The sequence below is a fragment of the Zingiber officinale genome, chromosome 10B (genome assembly GCF_018446385.1).
Source record: "Zingiber officinale cultivar Zhangliang chromosome 10B, Zo_v1.1, whole genome shotgun sequence".
Lineage (NCBI taxonomy): Eukaryota > Viridiplantae > Streptophyta > Magnoliopsida > Zingiberales > Zingiberaceae > Zingiber > Zingiber officinale.
This window is the reverse complement of record NC_056005.1, coordinates 10691737-10707440: the sequence shown is the minus strand read 5'-3', so window position 1 is coordinate 10707440 and position 15704 is coordinate 10691737. Positions and strand designations below refer to the sequence as shown.

The 15704-nt window shown below is 37.7% G+C and overlaps 2 protein-coding genes across 5 annotated transcripts; both read right to left on the bottom strand.

Moving 5' to 3' along the window:
• Window positions 1–148: 148 nt before the first annotated feature.
• On the bottom strand, window positions 149–3943 carry LOC122029937 (translocase of chloroplast 34, chloroplastic-like). Its single transcript, XM_042589080.1, has 8 exons — window positions 3782–3943; window positions 3487–3588; window positions 3302–3409; window positions 3103–3227; window positions 1801–2065; window positions 850–918; window positions 586–747; window positions 149–500 (listed from the first exon to the last, which is right to left on the bottom strand). Exons 2-8 carry the CDS (start codon window positions 3583–3585, stop codon window positions 390–392), a joined length of 939 nt encoding a protein of 312 aa, XP_042445014.1. The 5' UTR covers window positions 3586–3588; window positions 3782–3943; the 3' UTR covers window positions 149–389.
• Window positions 3944–5985: 2042 nt separating this feature from the next.
• Window positions 5986–15255, bottom strand: LOC122028826 (two-component response regulator ORR21-like). 4 transcript variants are annotated; one of them, XR_006124966.1, is made up of 7 exons: window positions 14650–15255; window positions 11409–11561; window positions 10929–11327; window positions 10751–10827; window positions 6884–8340; window positions 6455–6523; window positions 5986–6389 (listed from the first exon to the last, which is right to left on the bottom strand). XR_006124966.1 is itself a non-coding variant. In XM_042587756.1 (7 exons), exons 2-6 carry the CDS (start codon window positions 14792–14794, stop codon window positions 6901–6903), a joined length of 2214 nt encoding a protein of 737 aa, XP_042443690.1. In that variant the 5' UTR covers window positions 14795–14941; window positions 15020–15253; the 3' UTR covers window positions 5986–6389; window positions 6884–6900. The 4 variants fall into 4 exon arrangements, 2 of the variants coding, with proteins under 2 accessions (XP_042443690.1, XP_042443691.1); XR_006124967.1 differs by having other exon boundaries at window positions 6894–8340; XM_042587756.1 differs by lacking the exon at window positions 6455–6523 and having other exon boundaries at window positions 14650–14941; window positions 15020–15253.
• Between the last annotated feature and the right edge of the window lie 449 nt (window positions 15256–15704).

Below are 15704 nucleotides of genomic sequence, written 5' to 3'. Positions count from 1 at the left end.
TTTGATTTATGAGGATTATGATTTCTTGTGTCAAACAATGAATTGCAAGATTTTTCCCAATGCATCAAATTTCATTGGCATGTCATTTCTTGCAGTGGCAATTTGATAAGGCTGCTACTTTACACTAAGTAGTATGTGAGAAGATTCATTAAAGGTAATAATACCAAACAGCACATCATTATGATTGCTCAGCTTAGACTAAGCATGGAAAAGTTGATTAACAATACGGGAAAATTTGAAGGTGCATACAAGAGCATATCCTCAGGTAGTAAATGAACCCAATATTCCGGCTGAATTAGCAGTTTCAATTAAGCAGACAAAAGGAAATGAAGGAACAAGAGGCCAAGCTACCGTAACATCCACAACGACGATGAGCCTCCCTGATCAAGTTAGAATCTGCCTTCTGCCAAACCCATGTCACGAAGCTCCCAAGCCGGCCTACTTTCCGTTTCAATGTCTCTCTTGATAGCCCGCTGAATACCTTTGATAATGAAGAAATACTGAAACGTGGAAAACAAATAGATGAGCTTGAATTTTTAGGGTTAAATTCCATCTTTCTGCATTAGGTTAAACTACAGAGATGACCTGAAATGCTAATATAAGAGGTATGAAGAACTTTCCCCTCTCATTTGGGTTGGGGCCCTCAATCAGCTTCTGGTCGACCATGATAGGCTTGCTCCCATTGGCGATAACTGTGGTGATTACTTCAACTAATTGCGGAATCCAAGCAGTACCACCAGGCAGAATCTACATTCAAAATTGTCAACTTAGTTATTATCCCGAGGGGTCGTATTGGCTTCAAGCGGCAAAAGATGAGAGGAGTGGCAATCGGAATGAAGATGAACAAACCTTTTCCCCATCAGCATTGGTATTGCATCTCCCACTGTTTTCGACCAGAGCAACATGAATGGGAAAATCCTAGGAAGAGAAAAATATCAAAGAATGTCATCCTTCACAGATAGCATAACACAAAAATTAGAAAATGGTGCAAAGATGAAAGAACACCAGAAGGATTTCAAAATATTAACACTATTTGAAGTCCAAAACATCTTACACCTACTTGGAGTAGGTGATATCATAGAATGAGCTTAGTCCAATTAAATACAACCAGAACAAACCCCAGACAATTCCAAGGATATCAGATGTCGTTAAAAAATCCTTGGGCTGTCAAGAAAGAAAAATTTATATAACATCAAAGAAAGGTATGGAAGCACATCACTAAGCTTGGGAACTGGCCGGCAAAGTTCAAAATCACTAGTAACTACAACAATTATACCTGTGGAAATCGAGTAGCAGCACTACTAGGCAAGGCAATTGCCAATTTTGGACAATAACTTGAAGAGCCCAAGATGTTAGTGCCATTAAAGGCATCTTAATCTTGTTGGATATAATAAGAAATACACAAACTGTTTCAAGTAACAATACTCAAATTGAATATACAAAATCAAATTTTAAATATAAAAAAATTAGGTAAAATAGAATTGTTGCTGTGCTACTAAATAATGTTCCAAGCAAACAAAATTCAGGTTTGTAACTGACTGATATGCAGACAAAGATTGGAGGAACCGTTCAAATCAAACATTATGTTTTCTGCAGAAGATTCTCAGATTACTTTCTTATGAATATTTCTACTCAGAGAGGAAAAAACAATACTATGTAATACGTAAACCATTTAGGAGTTAATTAATATGTCATTGAATGATAAATTAGGTAAATTTGTCAGCATAGCATAACACACAGTAGTAGTTATCAAGGGAAAAAGAAAAGCTTTTAAGACATTAAGAAATAAGATATTTATACCTCAAACTCTTGTTTATTAATTCGAGCACCCGAGCGAATGCATTTCAAAAGTGTTTCTGATCTTTTATTGAAGAATTCATCATAGTTCAAGCCATCAGGTGGAGATAGTTGTGCATGAGTTAAAACAACCAAAGACCTTTGCCATATTCTCTTCCCAAATGTGTCAGTGATAGCTTTGATAATTTGCTTATCCAAACTATCCACTCTATATGCATCCAACCGATCCACATATAGAAGAACATCTATAATTTTGTTCAAGAGAAACCTGAAATTTTTATCAGAGACAATTAAAAGTGGCAAAACAAGTGATGAGTATGCAAGCAACCAAAATAGAAGAACAAATCTTAATACAAAAATAAGAAATTTTGACCTAAGAGTACCATCAAACATTTCAAAATGAAAAGCGGTCTACACAGATTCATATGCACATATGGCATGGGACCCATCACATATAGTGTACATATGTGGGCCCCAATGCAGTTTGCATTGGTAATAATCAGGAGCAGATCCATATGGCTTCATATGCAATTATCAACATATGTGGTCAGCATATAAGAAGAGCCAAAAGTAGAAACAATGGTTCATTCAAATAAGTTTGACTCAAACAAAATGAAATAAAAATCTTGATCTCTGCAAACCATTCAAAAACAATGAGAACTTTTGTGATGCCTTTCTTTTTCTCCTTTTTCATGTGATAACTCATAAACATTAAATTCACCATTTATTTTGCACGTGTCAAATGATGGCGTGCTATAGATCTATTCTACATTGTTGATTATTATTTGTATTATATTGCATAGCAGATATATTTTTATTCAAAATTTTGGATTGGGTAGGTTGATAAATATATTTGTGTTGTATATATTAGACTCTTATCAATATAAATAATTTTATAATTTTTTAAAATTGACAACATATGCCACTGAATATCACATATGCATGTGTGTTATGCAGTTAGTTGAATACATAACACTCACATTTTCTTTTCAGGGTATTAATCATCTGCTTAGAAAAGAAGAAAAATAATAGCACAACAGAGTACCAATCACCACATTTTCCTCCTAGCGATGCAAGTATATGGCACAGCCCTAATGCTATATTGGTTAAAGATAGCTCATGAACATAAAATTTGATTACTGGAAGAGAACAGGAAGGGCAGATCGTTGATATTATCATATAGAAAAATAATCATGATATTGAGATTTTATTCTTCAAATCAAAGGCACGTTGCGGCCCATGCATGTTCAACCTCCAAAACATACTTTCAGCCTTTATGGATGATACCCATGGTCATATACACACCTTTTTATGATTTCAATAGCTTGCTCGTTTACATATCCACCTTCAACAAGCCCTGGAGTGTCTATGATATTCAAGGTAAAACCTGCCCTAGTACGAGAGCACATCATAGGTCTCAAACCTTCAGACTGCAAAAGCATAAATCAATTGACAGCATCCAGACAACTAACATTAAACCTGCATTCAAGCAAAGACGACAAACCTGAAAAGCATTAACAGTCGCCACCCTCTCCCCTAAGATTGAATTCACAGTGGATGACTTCCCAACTCCGCCCTTTCCCATCAACAGAATTGTCAAGGTGCTTACATTCTAGAGAAAACAAGCATAGAAAATTAACCCAAAAAAAATAAAGGAGCTATAAAAGAGTTATTTTAAGAAAGAAGAACCTCTAGCTTTAGTTTTCCTAACAATTCGTGCAATTTGTTCTGCGTTGCAACAGGGAACTGCTGGATTCCACTCCATTCGCGAGCAATTTGTGCTGCCATAACCTATCAACCTAAAGATTTCAGCTATGGACATGACACAACAACGAAAGGATAAAAAAAATCTACCAAAACTAAATATTGAGTTATCTGAAGACAACAAAGAAAGTAAATCAGAATCCTATTTTTCCCCTAAAATCTGCATATCTGGATCATAATTGCGAAGACTGAGCGAGAAAGGAAGGAAGATTGGGATTACCACTGGAGATTAAATCGCCGAAGAAACTAGTGAGACGAAACCTCAACGGACTCGCAACCTCGAAAAGAGAGGGGGCTTCGAGGAGCTGGGAAGCGGAACCTCCAAGGGTTTTGCTATGGGCTTGCAGGAGAGCGACGATAAGTGGGAAAGGGTAGATAAGATGCCGTGCGGAATCGGGACCAGAATAGAATAATAGGCTAAATTTGTCAATCTACATTGAAGCCCAATTAAAGCCCGATTGACTCGAGGGCAATGTACCAACCATTTCGTTTTCGTTTGGGGTTCTTAAGAACATGAATCAAAACGAAATTCTCATAAGAATAATAATATATTATTTACTCGATTATGTAAAATAATAATAATAATAATATGCGTTGGAGCAATTTTCTTAGGTCGAGGTTGATCAAGTTGACTAAATTTAATTTGGCTCAAGTTTGAATCGTAATGTGTGAGTTTCAATGTTTGACAATATATGAAGATTGTGTTGATAATGTATGAATATTGCAATCATTCGTTTGGAGAGATTAATCAAGGTTTACCAGTTTAATGTGAAGAAGGGTCAAGTAGGTCAAGATTGATCGGATACTTGACTGGGAAGTCCAACGGAAAGGTTGACAGAAGATGAAAATCCAAGTGGATCAGTGTTAACCGGATACTTGGTGGGAAAGTCCTATAAGTGAAGCCAGATAGAAAGGGAATCTTAGTGAGTGAAGCCAGGTAAAAGACCTAATGAGTAAAGCTAGGTAGATAAGAAATCATAGTGAGTGAAGTCAGGTGAAAGACCTAGTGAGTAAAGCTAACCAGATGGGAAATCCTGGTAAGTAAAGCCAAGTGAAAGTCCTAGTGAGTGAAGCTAGGCAGATGGAAATCCTAGTGAGTGAAGCCAGGTGAAATCCCAAGTGAGTGAAGCTAAGCGGTAAGGAAGTCCTGGTGAGTGAAGTCAAACACGTGGAAATCCAGGTGGATCCAGGGTGACCGGACACCTAGCGTTTGGAAGTCTAAGTAGGTCAAGAAGACCAAACACTTAGCACGAGACGGTAAGTCCAAGTGGGTCAAGGTTGATCAGACACTTGACACGAGGAGAAAAGTCCAAGTGGGTCATGGAAGACCGGACACTTGGCAAAAAGAGAAAAGTCCAAGTGGGTCAAAGGGTTGACCAGACACTTGGCACGAGGAGAAAAGTCCAAGTGGGTCAAAGAATTGACCGGACACTTGGTAACAAAGTCCCAATAGATCAAGGTTGACTAGATGCTAGGCACGGGCGAGTCTCAATAGGTCACAGTTGACCGGATATTGGATATGAGAACCCTAGACTTGAGTTAGTCAAGTTAGGGTTGGTCAATCGATCAATTGAACCAGAACTCAATCGATCAGCCGATCGATTGGGGTCATGTCAATCGATCAGTCAATCAATTGGAGGTCATTTGTGCAGGAGAGCAATGTGCTCCCCAATCGATCAGTCGATCAATTGGGCTGCTCGAATCGATCAGTCGATCGATTAGGGTTCGATTTCTCGCAGTAACGTGAGGAAAAGCCGAAATCGATTGGTCAATCAATTTCGGGGCTTTTTGTAAAAGCACAGAAAGCCTCTAAATCGATCAGCTGATTGATCCAACTACACTCAATCGATTGGTCAATCTATTGGGATATGACCATTGCGTAGGATGTAGGTTTTGGATGACTGAGATCGCTGGGATCTGACGTGGCAATCGATTGAGAGGGGGCCCAATCGATTGGGAGCCCTAGATCACAGAATATAAAGACGACAGCGAGTTCAAATGAAAGTAGTGCATACAAGGGATCTTCTCCACCGAGCTCACGATTCTTCCACCAGTTCTTAAAGCATCTTGGAGACAAGTGTTGCTGCACTTCCAAGAATCAAGAGGCATCTACAAGCTACAAGAGATCAATCAAGAATGTTTTCATTTGTATTATCATGTAATTACTTCTTTTTTTTAATTGTATGCTTGTGAGAGTCTTGTATGAGATTTCTCCACCTCTGATTGTTGCGAGAAGGAGTTTGTGTTCATAGTGAAGAATACACACTATATGAATCCTTAAATTAGTCACCTCTTCTTGAGATGAATACCAAATCGTGTGTTAATATTAGGAGCTTGTTTGAAATCTATTCCGCTATAAATCATCATCAAAAAATTATTCATCCCTCTCTCCTCTAGTTTGGAAGTGACCCCACAAAATGTGCAAGAGAAAAGGTAATGACAGCGTTCGCTCAGATTATATAATATAGTTAGTAAACACAAAATTTACAAGCATCACTATCGTCTTAAATTAAACTCGTTTTTGACGATGACACATGGCAACAAAAGTACATGATTTACAGCAAACTTCCTTTCACTCGACCAATAATTATATGACTTGCCGAACAGATTCCATGTCGCAGGCAGTTCCATCGCATCTTTTTTGCTGAAAAAAAATAACTACAACCAGAATTGAGGCTTGTTTCATGAGCACCCAACGTGGTGACTAACAATATCGAGAGACTAAAAAACGAATCCCACGAAAATTTACTATCCACGCGAAGCAGACTAGCAACCAACGGAGCAACCACCGATGACATGCTTGATAAATCATCCGGCCAAGTCTCTACCTGCAGTACCCAGTATCAGTTAGTTAAAGATTCCACAAAATAAAACTATATTGATTGTATATCACATGCTGTAGTGAAGCGTGAATGAATCTGAGTTGATGGAGGCTCCTCTTGAATTGTCTGCTGTGCTACTCCTATAAATTTCCAAATTAAAGAACATGACTAGTTTTTTAATATTAACAAAATATAACTAGTTCAAAGTCTACAGAGATTCTTTAATTTGAAAATTTATGGGATAGAAATACATGTCTAAAAGCACACCAGACACTTCAAGAAGCAACTCCCTCACTCGGACTTAGTAATTACTAGAAAAGAAATTTTAAAAAGGTATTGTATTAACCAAGGAAATGCTTATATCACAATTGAAAAATATAATCCTTACTAGCAAACCAAATGGATCTATCAACTAAGCCAAGACAACCAAAAATATGACCTATAAATATATACTCAGCAATTATCATAATGTAATGGGCAGGAGGGAATCAAGTACTTACAGAAACATACATGAAATTCACTTGTAACTTGTAGTGGCACACGGTCCACTTTGAAGTGCCCCATAAACATCTTGATTTAGAAAATAGGCATCATCTCCAGTGTACGTGATACCACTAGTCAATTCATTAGTAGGTGATTCAATGTCATCCACAGCAAAACGGTTTGGCAGGCAAGTACCTTTACCAACAAACCCAAGATTTTTCCCTTCCCCTTTATCTGACAATATCACTGACATTGTATCTGTGGCTTGAACATTGCAAAAGTCATGCACATTAGACTGACCAATTATACCCTTTGAACTTGCCAACTGCCAACTAGTGTTGCTACCTGTGCTCAATAAAATATCTGAAGTGTTCGTTTCTGGAGCCAAGTAACCTGCGGTAGCTAAATTGTGAAAGTCTCCATCTAATATTTGTGCCATGCTGGATGTTACCACATTTGATTTTGTTGGCAGTCGGATGTAATTGAAGTGGGTGCTGTCTTTGTTCCGAGTAGAGTCATGGTTCACAAGGACATCTCTTTGTGTCTTTAACGTGCTTGACGACTGTGATGGAACTACAAGGGAATTGTGATTCATAAGAAAAGTTTTATCAGACTGAGATTTGTTTGCTTGCTGACAAGGGATTGTCACAGAGCCATAGTTTAGAAGCCCTGGGTTATTCCCTAATGAAATGCTGGTATATGACTGAGAGGGAAGAATGGTAGACCTCAAGTTTTTAACATCATTCTTCTCCATTTTCATGCTGGTGGATGACTGAGGAACTACAACAGAATCTTGAGTCATTGGAGCAATAGCATTCCCTGCTTGGAAACTACCTGAAGATTGAGTTGGGACAGCAACAGAGTCGTGATTAAGCATAGGATTCACCGCAACTTGAAAATTGTCAGATGGTTTTGTGGGGGCAACCAAACAAGATGGCTGCACATTAATTGCATGATTGGATTCTGATGAGATAGTTCGTGAATGTGGCTGTGGCTGTGGCTGTGGCTGTGGCTGTGGCTGTGGCTGTGGCCGTGGCAGTGGCAGCATCGCCATGAGCATATTACTGTTCTGAGAAGCATCTAGACCTCCAAGATTGTTCGATGAGCCGACAACACCAAGGTTATTAGAGGACCAAACTGGAAAAGAAGATAATTCCTGACCCTTTAACAAAGGCTGACCAAATGTTATTCCTCGTTCAAAACTAACACAATTGTTTCCTTGAACCAGAGCTTGTTGAACTACTGGCTGATTCATTGATGGCATAGTCAAGCTGCGAGATGGGCGTCCTAAGAGTTCATCCTGTAAGGCAGCCAGGGTTTGTGGAGAAATTTGACCAGAAACTGCCATAGTTTGAAAATCCAATCTTCCCAGCTGACCCAACTTTGCATTTGAAGAAGCTCCGCATAAAGTATTACTAAATGAATTTTGTTGCTGAGCCACTCCACTTAATCTCTTCAGGTAAAGTCTGAATTTCTGCACGTATTTAAAATTATAAAAGGTCAGACATATTGGAATATTATATAATTTGAAATTTATAGAGTAAGAAATGGTACTTGTATACATTTGATTATTAGTAACTTCAAATTCTATTCTTTAAAAAGGAAACACTTGATTCAGATAGGCTGAGGTAAATCCCAAGAGGCTATTTGAAAGTAAATGTTCATTCTTGATCTCAAATTCACAACTGCAAACTAAATGGCATAACTCGCTAATTAGTATCAAATGGATGATTTTAAAAATTTCAAAGCAACTCTAAAAAGATAAAGGTTTTATAACAGTAAATATTAAAGACCCTCAAAATGAAACAAATAGATCAAATTAATCTAATGCCTAAACATAGAACCAGGAAATCAAATTTCATTCCGTGGGCATGGGTGAAATTTTTTATTCTGTTTGCTGACTAGTACGCAATGCCCTAATAACACTCAAATCTCCGCCTTTCTCCTCGATGAGCAATGAGATGCCAAAGATGACACAAGAAACACATCGAAGAAACTATGAGAAGTAGACTAGGGTTCATGAATTTTTTATTCCGTTTGCTGACTAGTACGCAATGCCCTAATAACACTCACATCTCCGCCTTTCTCCTCGATGAGCAATGAGATGCCAAAGATGACAGAAGAAACACATCGAAGAAACGAGAAGTAGACTAGGGTTCATGGCTCTAGTATGCCTCTTCCGCATTTCTATCTTCGTCCTCAACAAGCAATGAGATGTCGCAATGATTATAACAAAGCTAACTAGGTTCCAATACGCTTCTTCCTCCACATTTGCCCCTTCTACTCCTCAGAGCGACCAACATTGGTTGAAACAAAGTGACATTGTTCTGAATCAGCATTGTTCCAGCATGTGTCTGAAATTGAATCAGGTTGAAACCTTAGACATTGCATAGAGCTTTATCTGCATTTAAATTTTGATGTTTCCTTTGTCTTTAACATTTCCTGTTAACAATTCCATAGGATCCTTGATAGACTACAGCATTAATATAGATTTCCTTTCATTAAAATTTTCATAGTTGTAGAAAATAATATGAAGTTTTCCATTTATGTACATCCCTTTGTCATTGCTCTCCCTTATATATTCCACATCCAAGTAATGAGACCTAACGAGGAGAAATACTGATAGTAAAGCGTACATTTAAGATTACATAATTTTGCATTAAGGGAGAGAATATGGGAAGAAATAAAAAGTACAAATCTGGTATCGACTCTGGGAGAAACAACATTTTGGGAGATAAACAAAGTGATTAGTAAAGTACTTCAATTACAAGATAAAAAGGTGAAAAATGAAAAATGAAAAATGAAAGTGATGATGAACTTAAAGGCATAATGGTATTTTAGGAGAGAGGAAATCAACTTCAAGAATGTGAAATCATTTCTAATCTTCCTGTCTCATCTAATTTTTCCATCTAGTGTTTCCTTTTTACACAGTTACCTCTCTTTTGCTCATCTCCTTGTTTTCTCTTAAATTGGGCCATATATTAGTAAGGAACAAGAGAAGCAAACATGGGTGCATAGCTGAGAGCCACACTTTGGGCTACTCTGGTGAAGCAAGAAGGATGTTGCAAATGATGCTATGAACGATGAGAAACTAGCTTCTCTATAACAATGAGATTTCTTGGCAGCAGAGGAAAACAATATGGCAGAGAATCAAATCATGAGGTGTTAACAAATCCAGGCAACTCATTTGCAAGAGATCACACAACATTGTTAGGGAGAGTAGATCAAAGGATGCAAGAGAGGCAAAGCAATGCTTCTGCAAGGCAGATCTCTGATTATGATTGGTTGGTGCTCGAGTTGTTGAGATCTGTTCTACGTTATATTTTAGTTCATTTCTTGTTCAAAGTAATTCATGCAGTGAATTTTAGATTGTTCCAACTGTGGTTGCAGAATTATATTCAAAGTTTGGAATATTATATTCATCATAATTATGAAAATTTGATATTAGAATGATACAAAGTTTGGAATATTTAAAATAGTAAGATATTAAAATTAAATATTATCAATTATAAACGTCAAATACAATTCCTGAATAATAAATTGTAGGATTTTATAATCCCACATTCATATCCGATCAAATTCTATAAAACAAAAACAACGTACTAAGATCCCAATTCTAGCAACCTTGGTTATAAGATTTGTTGATGCTGATACTTAGAGGAAAGAAAAAACCAGTGCACTTATATTGATATTATAAAACAAATTGTCTCCATCAAACCATGATAGTCCCCATTATTTGAGAATGACTATCATCATAAAATTACATCTAATAGACAACTAACCCATGGAAAATTACCAATAACAAGAATAAGTGTGTGCGATTAATTGGAACAAAATTATAGAGCTGAGTTAGTAGCAGTTACTAAAAGTAGCTAGGGTCAAACCTGAAGATGGCTAGCAACATTTTCTCTCGTCAAACCAGGAACATTCATCAATTCTAGGATCCTCTTAGGCACTGCCTCTGCAACATCCAGACGAAAACATTTTTAGTAAAGCTCGTGTATTATCAGATTTGCTTTTTTTTTTTATTTTATAAAGGCATGGGTTGAGAAAAGTCCATACTGTCTATTCCTAGTTGGTTCACAGCATTAACAAATTGCTGATGGAGTTCAACAGACCACACTACCCGTGGTTTTTTAGATGAAGTTGGATCTACACTGTCTAGTTCAGTATCATCATCTTCTTTAGAATCTCTTTTCTTTTTCTGATATTTCCATGAGCTATCTGGCCCATCATTCACTGTGGAAGTATATTCAGAATCATCAATGATATGTCTGTTATGTTCGCTTTCCTCCACACTACCTGAACGTTCAATTTCTTTATTCTCAAACCATTTTCTTCTAACAACATGTTGCCATATATTCTGTAGCTCTTCCATGCGGACAGGCTTAGATAAGAAATCACAGGCCCCATGACTTACTCCTTTCATCACAACATCAAATCTTGTATCACTAGACATCACTGCAGTATTCATGAATAAATTGGTATAAATATGTCCTGACTATGCTTTGAAGAAATGACAAATTCAGAGAAATTACTTACTGATAACAGGAAGGTCCATTTCTAGACCAACTAATTCAAGTAATCGAAATCCATCCATATCAGGCATATGGACATCACTAATTATTAGATCAAAAGCACTCTTGTTTTCTCTTAGAAGTGATAAAGCGCTCGTAGCCTCAGCACAGACTGTAACTGCAGGAGTAAAACAACCATAGTCATCTAGAAGTTTCGAGTAAATAGATGACCAGAGAATTTATCTTTGCTATGGCAAGTTTGGTGTCAAATCAAAACAAGAGTAAGTCCATCATACAGAAAACCTCTAGTTGCTGGTCATAAATTTTGTTACTGTCTTAAATTCTGTGACATTAAATGAGAAATTGCAAAATAGAATTGTCTCTGTCAATTGTTACATGTTCAAAATGGCAGTGTGAGGTCACATGCAAAATGGATGAGAAACAGTCAATTGTATGTATTTACGCTATTAAGTCATTTCATGGAGGATAGTAACAAACTAGTAACGTGGAAAGAGAGAACAAGAGAACTCAACACCAATAGAAGTAATGATAATTTTTGCCTTTTTTCCAAATAATAATAATAATAAAAAAAACAGTTGGTCTCATGCAGTTTTTGCTGTTCTCCAATAATAGATAAAATCAGTTGGTTTTTCTCACCATGAGATTATCAAATAGGCACCATGACTGTGAATCATGTCAAATACTATAGCTAGGTCCCGTAGTATCTAAATAGGGAGGATCCCTAGGTTGTGTTTGAGAAAGATTAAAAGGAAAAAGCAAAACAGAAGTAAGAAAATATAATATGAATTTGAAGAGAAAAGAACTTTAAGGAACTCTCATTGTCTTTTGATCCTTTCAGTTTCTATTCCTACTCCTCTCATCTCTCCCATTTCTATTCCTCTAAGTACAATCTAAATGGTATCGAGATTGTGCTACACTCAAACTTTGTCTGCCTCAAGACAAAACTAATTAGATAGCTAAGGAATTTGACTTTGGATATGAATTTGTTTCCAGCACAGATTCATCCTACATGGAGAAAACTGATGACATAAGCCCCAATATCAAACAAGAGATCCCTCCAATTGCTATCAATATTAACACAAGTTTTTACAGGTATATGAAATGCAAGATTACAGTTGCAAAATAGTAATTTGGCAAAGGTGGCATCCTCAATATCTTGTCTCAGATAGCTTCTTCAAAATTAGGATTGGTCTCAAGCCACATCTTTGTTTATATCAGCTACCATGGGTGGATGCTTCTTATGCACGTGTCACAGAGAGTTGTTTAATCCCTCTGAAATTTTATATTTGTAATGGTAAAAAGTGATTTCAGTGCACATATTATTTGAGGTTGTCCTTGGCTCTTTGATTTGAGAGTAAAATATAATAGTAAGGCTAATACTCACATTTCCAATGATGGGAAAAAGATTATACTCATTCAAAGATCTAAGGTTGTCCTTCTAAACTGAAGGAGTTAAGGACTAGTATGATGATGGGTATAACTGAATTCAAAGATCCTTGAATTGGTCTATCACTAGAGAATTGTGAGGAGCTTGACATGACTCCTCATTGAAAGGCTAACATATCTGTGAAATTATCAATGCATTTTACTCCAAGAATGAACATGCGTAACAACTCCATTAACAGATTCAGCATTCCCAACTCTATAACACTACAAGTCATACAGTTTGACTAGGTCAGTGGCACTAGAGTTGGTTAACTTGGTAGTTTTCTAATTACCCTAAGAAGGAAGTTGTGCATATAGCTTTGATTCTCTTCCACAACTTATTTATCGATATAAATTGAGATAGTTGAGACTTGAGAGGCCGATAGGTTGCTCTGGAGAAGTTTGGTTGGTAGTTATTTCAAAATCAAATTGTATTTAGTGATGAATGTCAGAATGGGTAGTCTTCGAACTTCTTTTGGAAAACAACTTAGATCGCCCAATGATTTCATTGCAATGATTTACTAATTGCATTTGGGAAGCATATGTGAGACCCTAACTTCATACATTTATTCAACAGTTCTGTTACAATTTTTTGTCATTGTCATACTAATTTTCTTATATGTAGATTGACTTTTCTACTTTGATTTGGCTTTTACTGTCAAATTCATCTAGGTTGATAGTTTCAGCATAAATACTAACCCAACTACTGAGAGTTCTTCAACATGAGTTCAAGCAGCGAGTTTGGGATTGAGAAATTTACACCCACACAAGCTAAACCTGATCTTTTGAGATACATTATCTAATTCATCGAAGATGAATTTTCCAAGCTGAAGAGAATGAAATGGATCAAGTGTTGTGGATGCCGATGGAATAAGTCTTAATTACCATCAATATCATTTAGTTTCTAGTTTGAATCATCAAAATAGCTTAACAAAGCAGTTGTGTCGGCTGAAAGACTATGCATAGTATATAGGGAGTTTATGGATTAATTCTTCCCCTATATTAGTGTGTTCTTGTACAATAATATCAACATCTTCTTCATGTATCTACACAACTTCTTGAGATCAACAGCAGTGTTAATTCACCATGACTTGATGGCAACCAACTTCTCCAACGAACCAAGGCAGGTGCAAGGCTCCTAGTTTTCCTAACATCCCTGCTTCTTCCTGCACCAACAACACAATCCCCTTCATCTAACCACAACATTCAAAGATCAGGCACTTTGTTTTGGACATCTCTGCTTCTTGCTACGCAACCCCCTTCACCACAAAAAACATGTACTAATTTCTGAGACTTTGTCCTTAAATTTTCATTTTCAGTAAGTGTTAACATGTGCGCCATGTGATGCACTGACTCATGGTTATTTTGTAGTTTTGACTTCTTCTGCGTCCCTACTCATTAGATCGCCTATGGTGTTGATTGATATGATGTTGATCTACATCACATGGACAAACAATTCAAGGAATACACGCTTCAGCAAAAGGAGACCAGGCTGTCCAGAAAAGGTCCACCGGGGAACTTATGCGTGGAGATAGAATTTATACTTTGTCAGAAGGAACAGTAGTAGTTCAATCAATGTTTCATCAAAAGTCTTAAAACCCAGAGTTTCGATTCCCTGCAAACTCAGAATCTTAAATATGGCAAATCAGATAAACAGTCGAATTCAAATCATTATCCGAAGCAACATAAAAACAGAAACACCATAAAACAATCAATAGCACGCGTGAAAAAAAAGCACGAAGAAGAAAGATCGCACATGGAAGAAAAAGCCTAAAAGGAGCGAACTTTCCAGGACACGAAAGTTGCAAGGAAGGACTCACCGTCATACTGGCAAATAAGAAGCATGCGCTTCACCACCGTCAAGCAGGTCACGTCGTCGTCCACCAAGAGGATCTTCATACCCACCGGGAACTTATCGGAAACCCTTTCACTCTCAATTTTTGAGTTTGCAAAGCCGGTCCCCATACTTATGTTCTCCGTCGATTCAGAACCCTCACGCGTTCCAACAGACTCCCCCAATCCGACCAATCTCTACAAGGGTTCTTCAAATCCCACTTCGAAGTTACCTCTTTTCCTCTTTCCCCCGCACCTAACCTCCATCCCCAGGTTAACCTGCCGAAGAACAGCAAGACTCGATATCGTCAATCCACCGCCGGAAGCTGCGGTGAAAAGTCAACGGGAAGTCCTCACCGCCGCAATACGACAGAGATTCGAGTAAACAAAAAGGAAAGACGGAGAGGGGCCAACGGCGCGGGGATCCAAATCGCGGCTTCCTCGACCAATTCCGACGCCCAGCTCGATCCAGAGATCACCAGCCACCAGGGTGAGAGGGTGGAGAGAGAGGAGGAAGGAAGAGAGAGAAAGAGAGACCACAACTGGACTGTCCTTTTTTGCGATCCTTTCGCTTTCTTTAAGAAGAGTGATGAGTTATTTGATGTCTCTGAACTCTGAAGACTACAAAAGACGGTAAATTAAAAAAACCAATCGTAAAGCAAGACCCATCACAACCCTTCGAAGTCTAGGTTGGCCCCCTTATTCACGCTAATAAACTTGGCGGTAGATTCCTCGGGTATAGCCAAACGTAATTAAATCACATTCAGAGATGATGTCTTCATAAAGCAAAAGAAACCAATAGCAAACGCTCGATTCCGAGCAATCATCCAACTATCAATCTGTCCTGTCAATGGACGAAAATGTGGGACCCGTGGGTCCGACTGTTTCATAACCAATAGATAATAAGGTAACTTGGGAATTCGGAAACCGGAAGCGCGTTCCTTGGAGAGGCTGTACCGCAAAGCAAAACCAACCAATGGGGAGATGCCAAGTGCCGTGCAACCGGTCTCAATTTGGAGGTGCGAGTATCCATGTAGAGTTC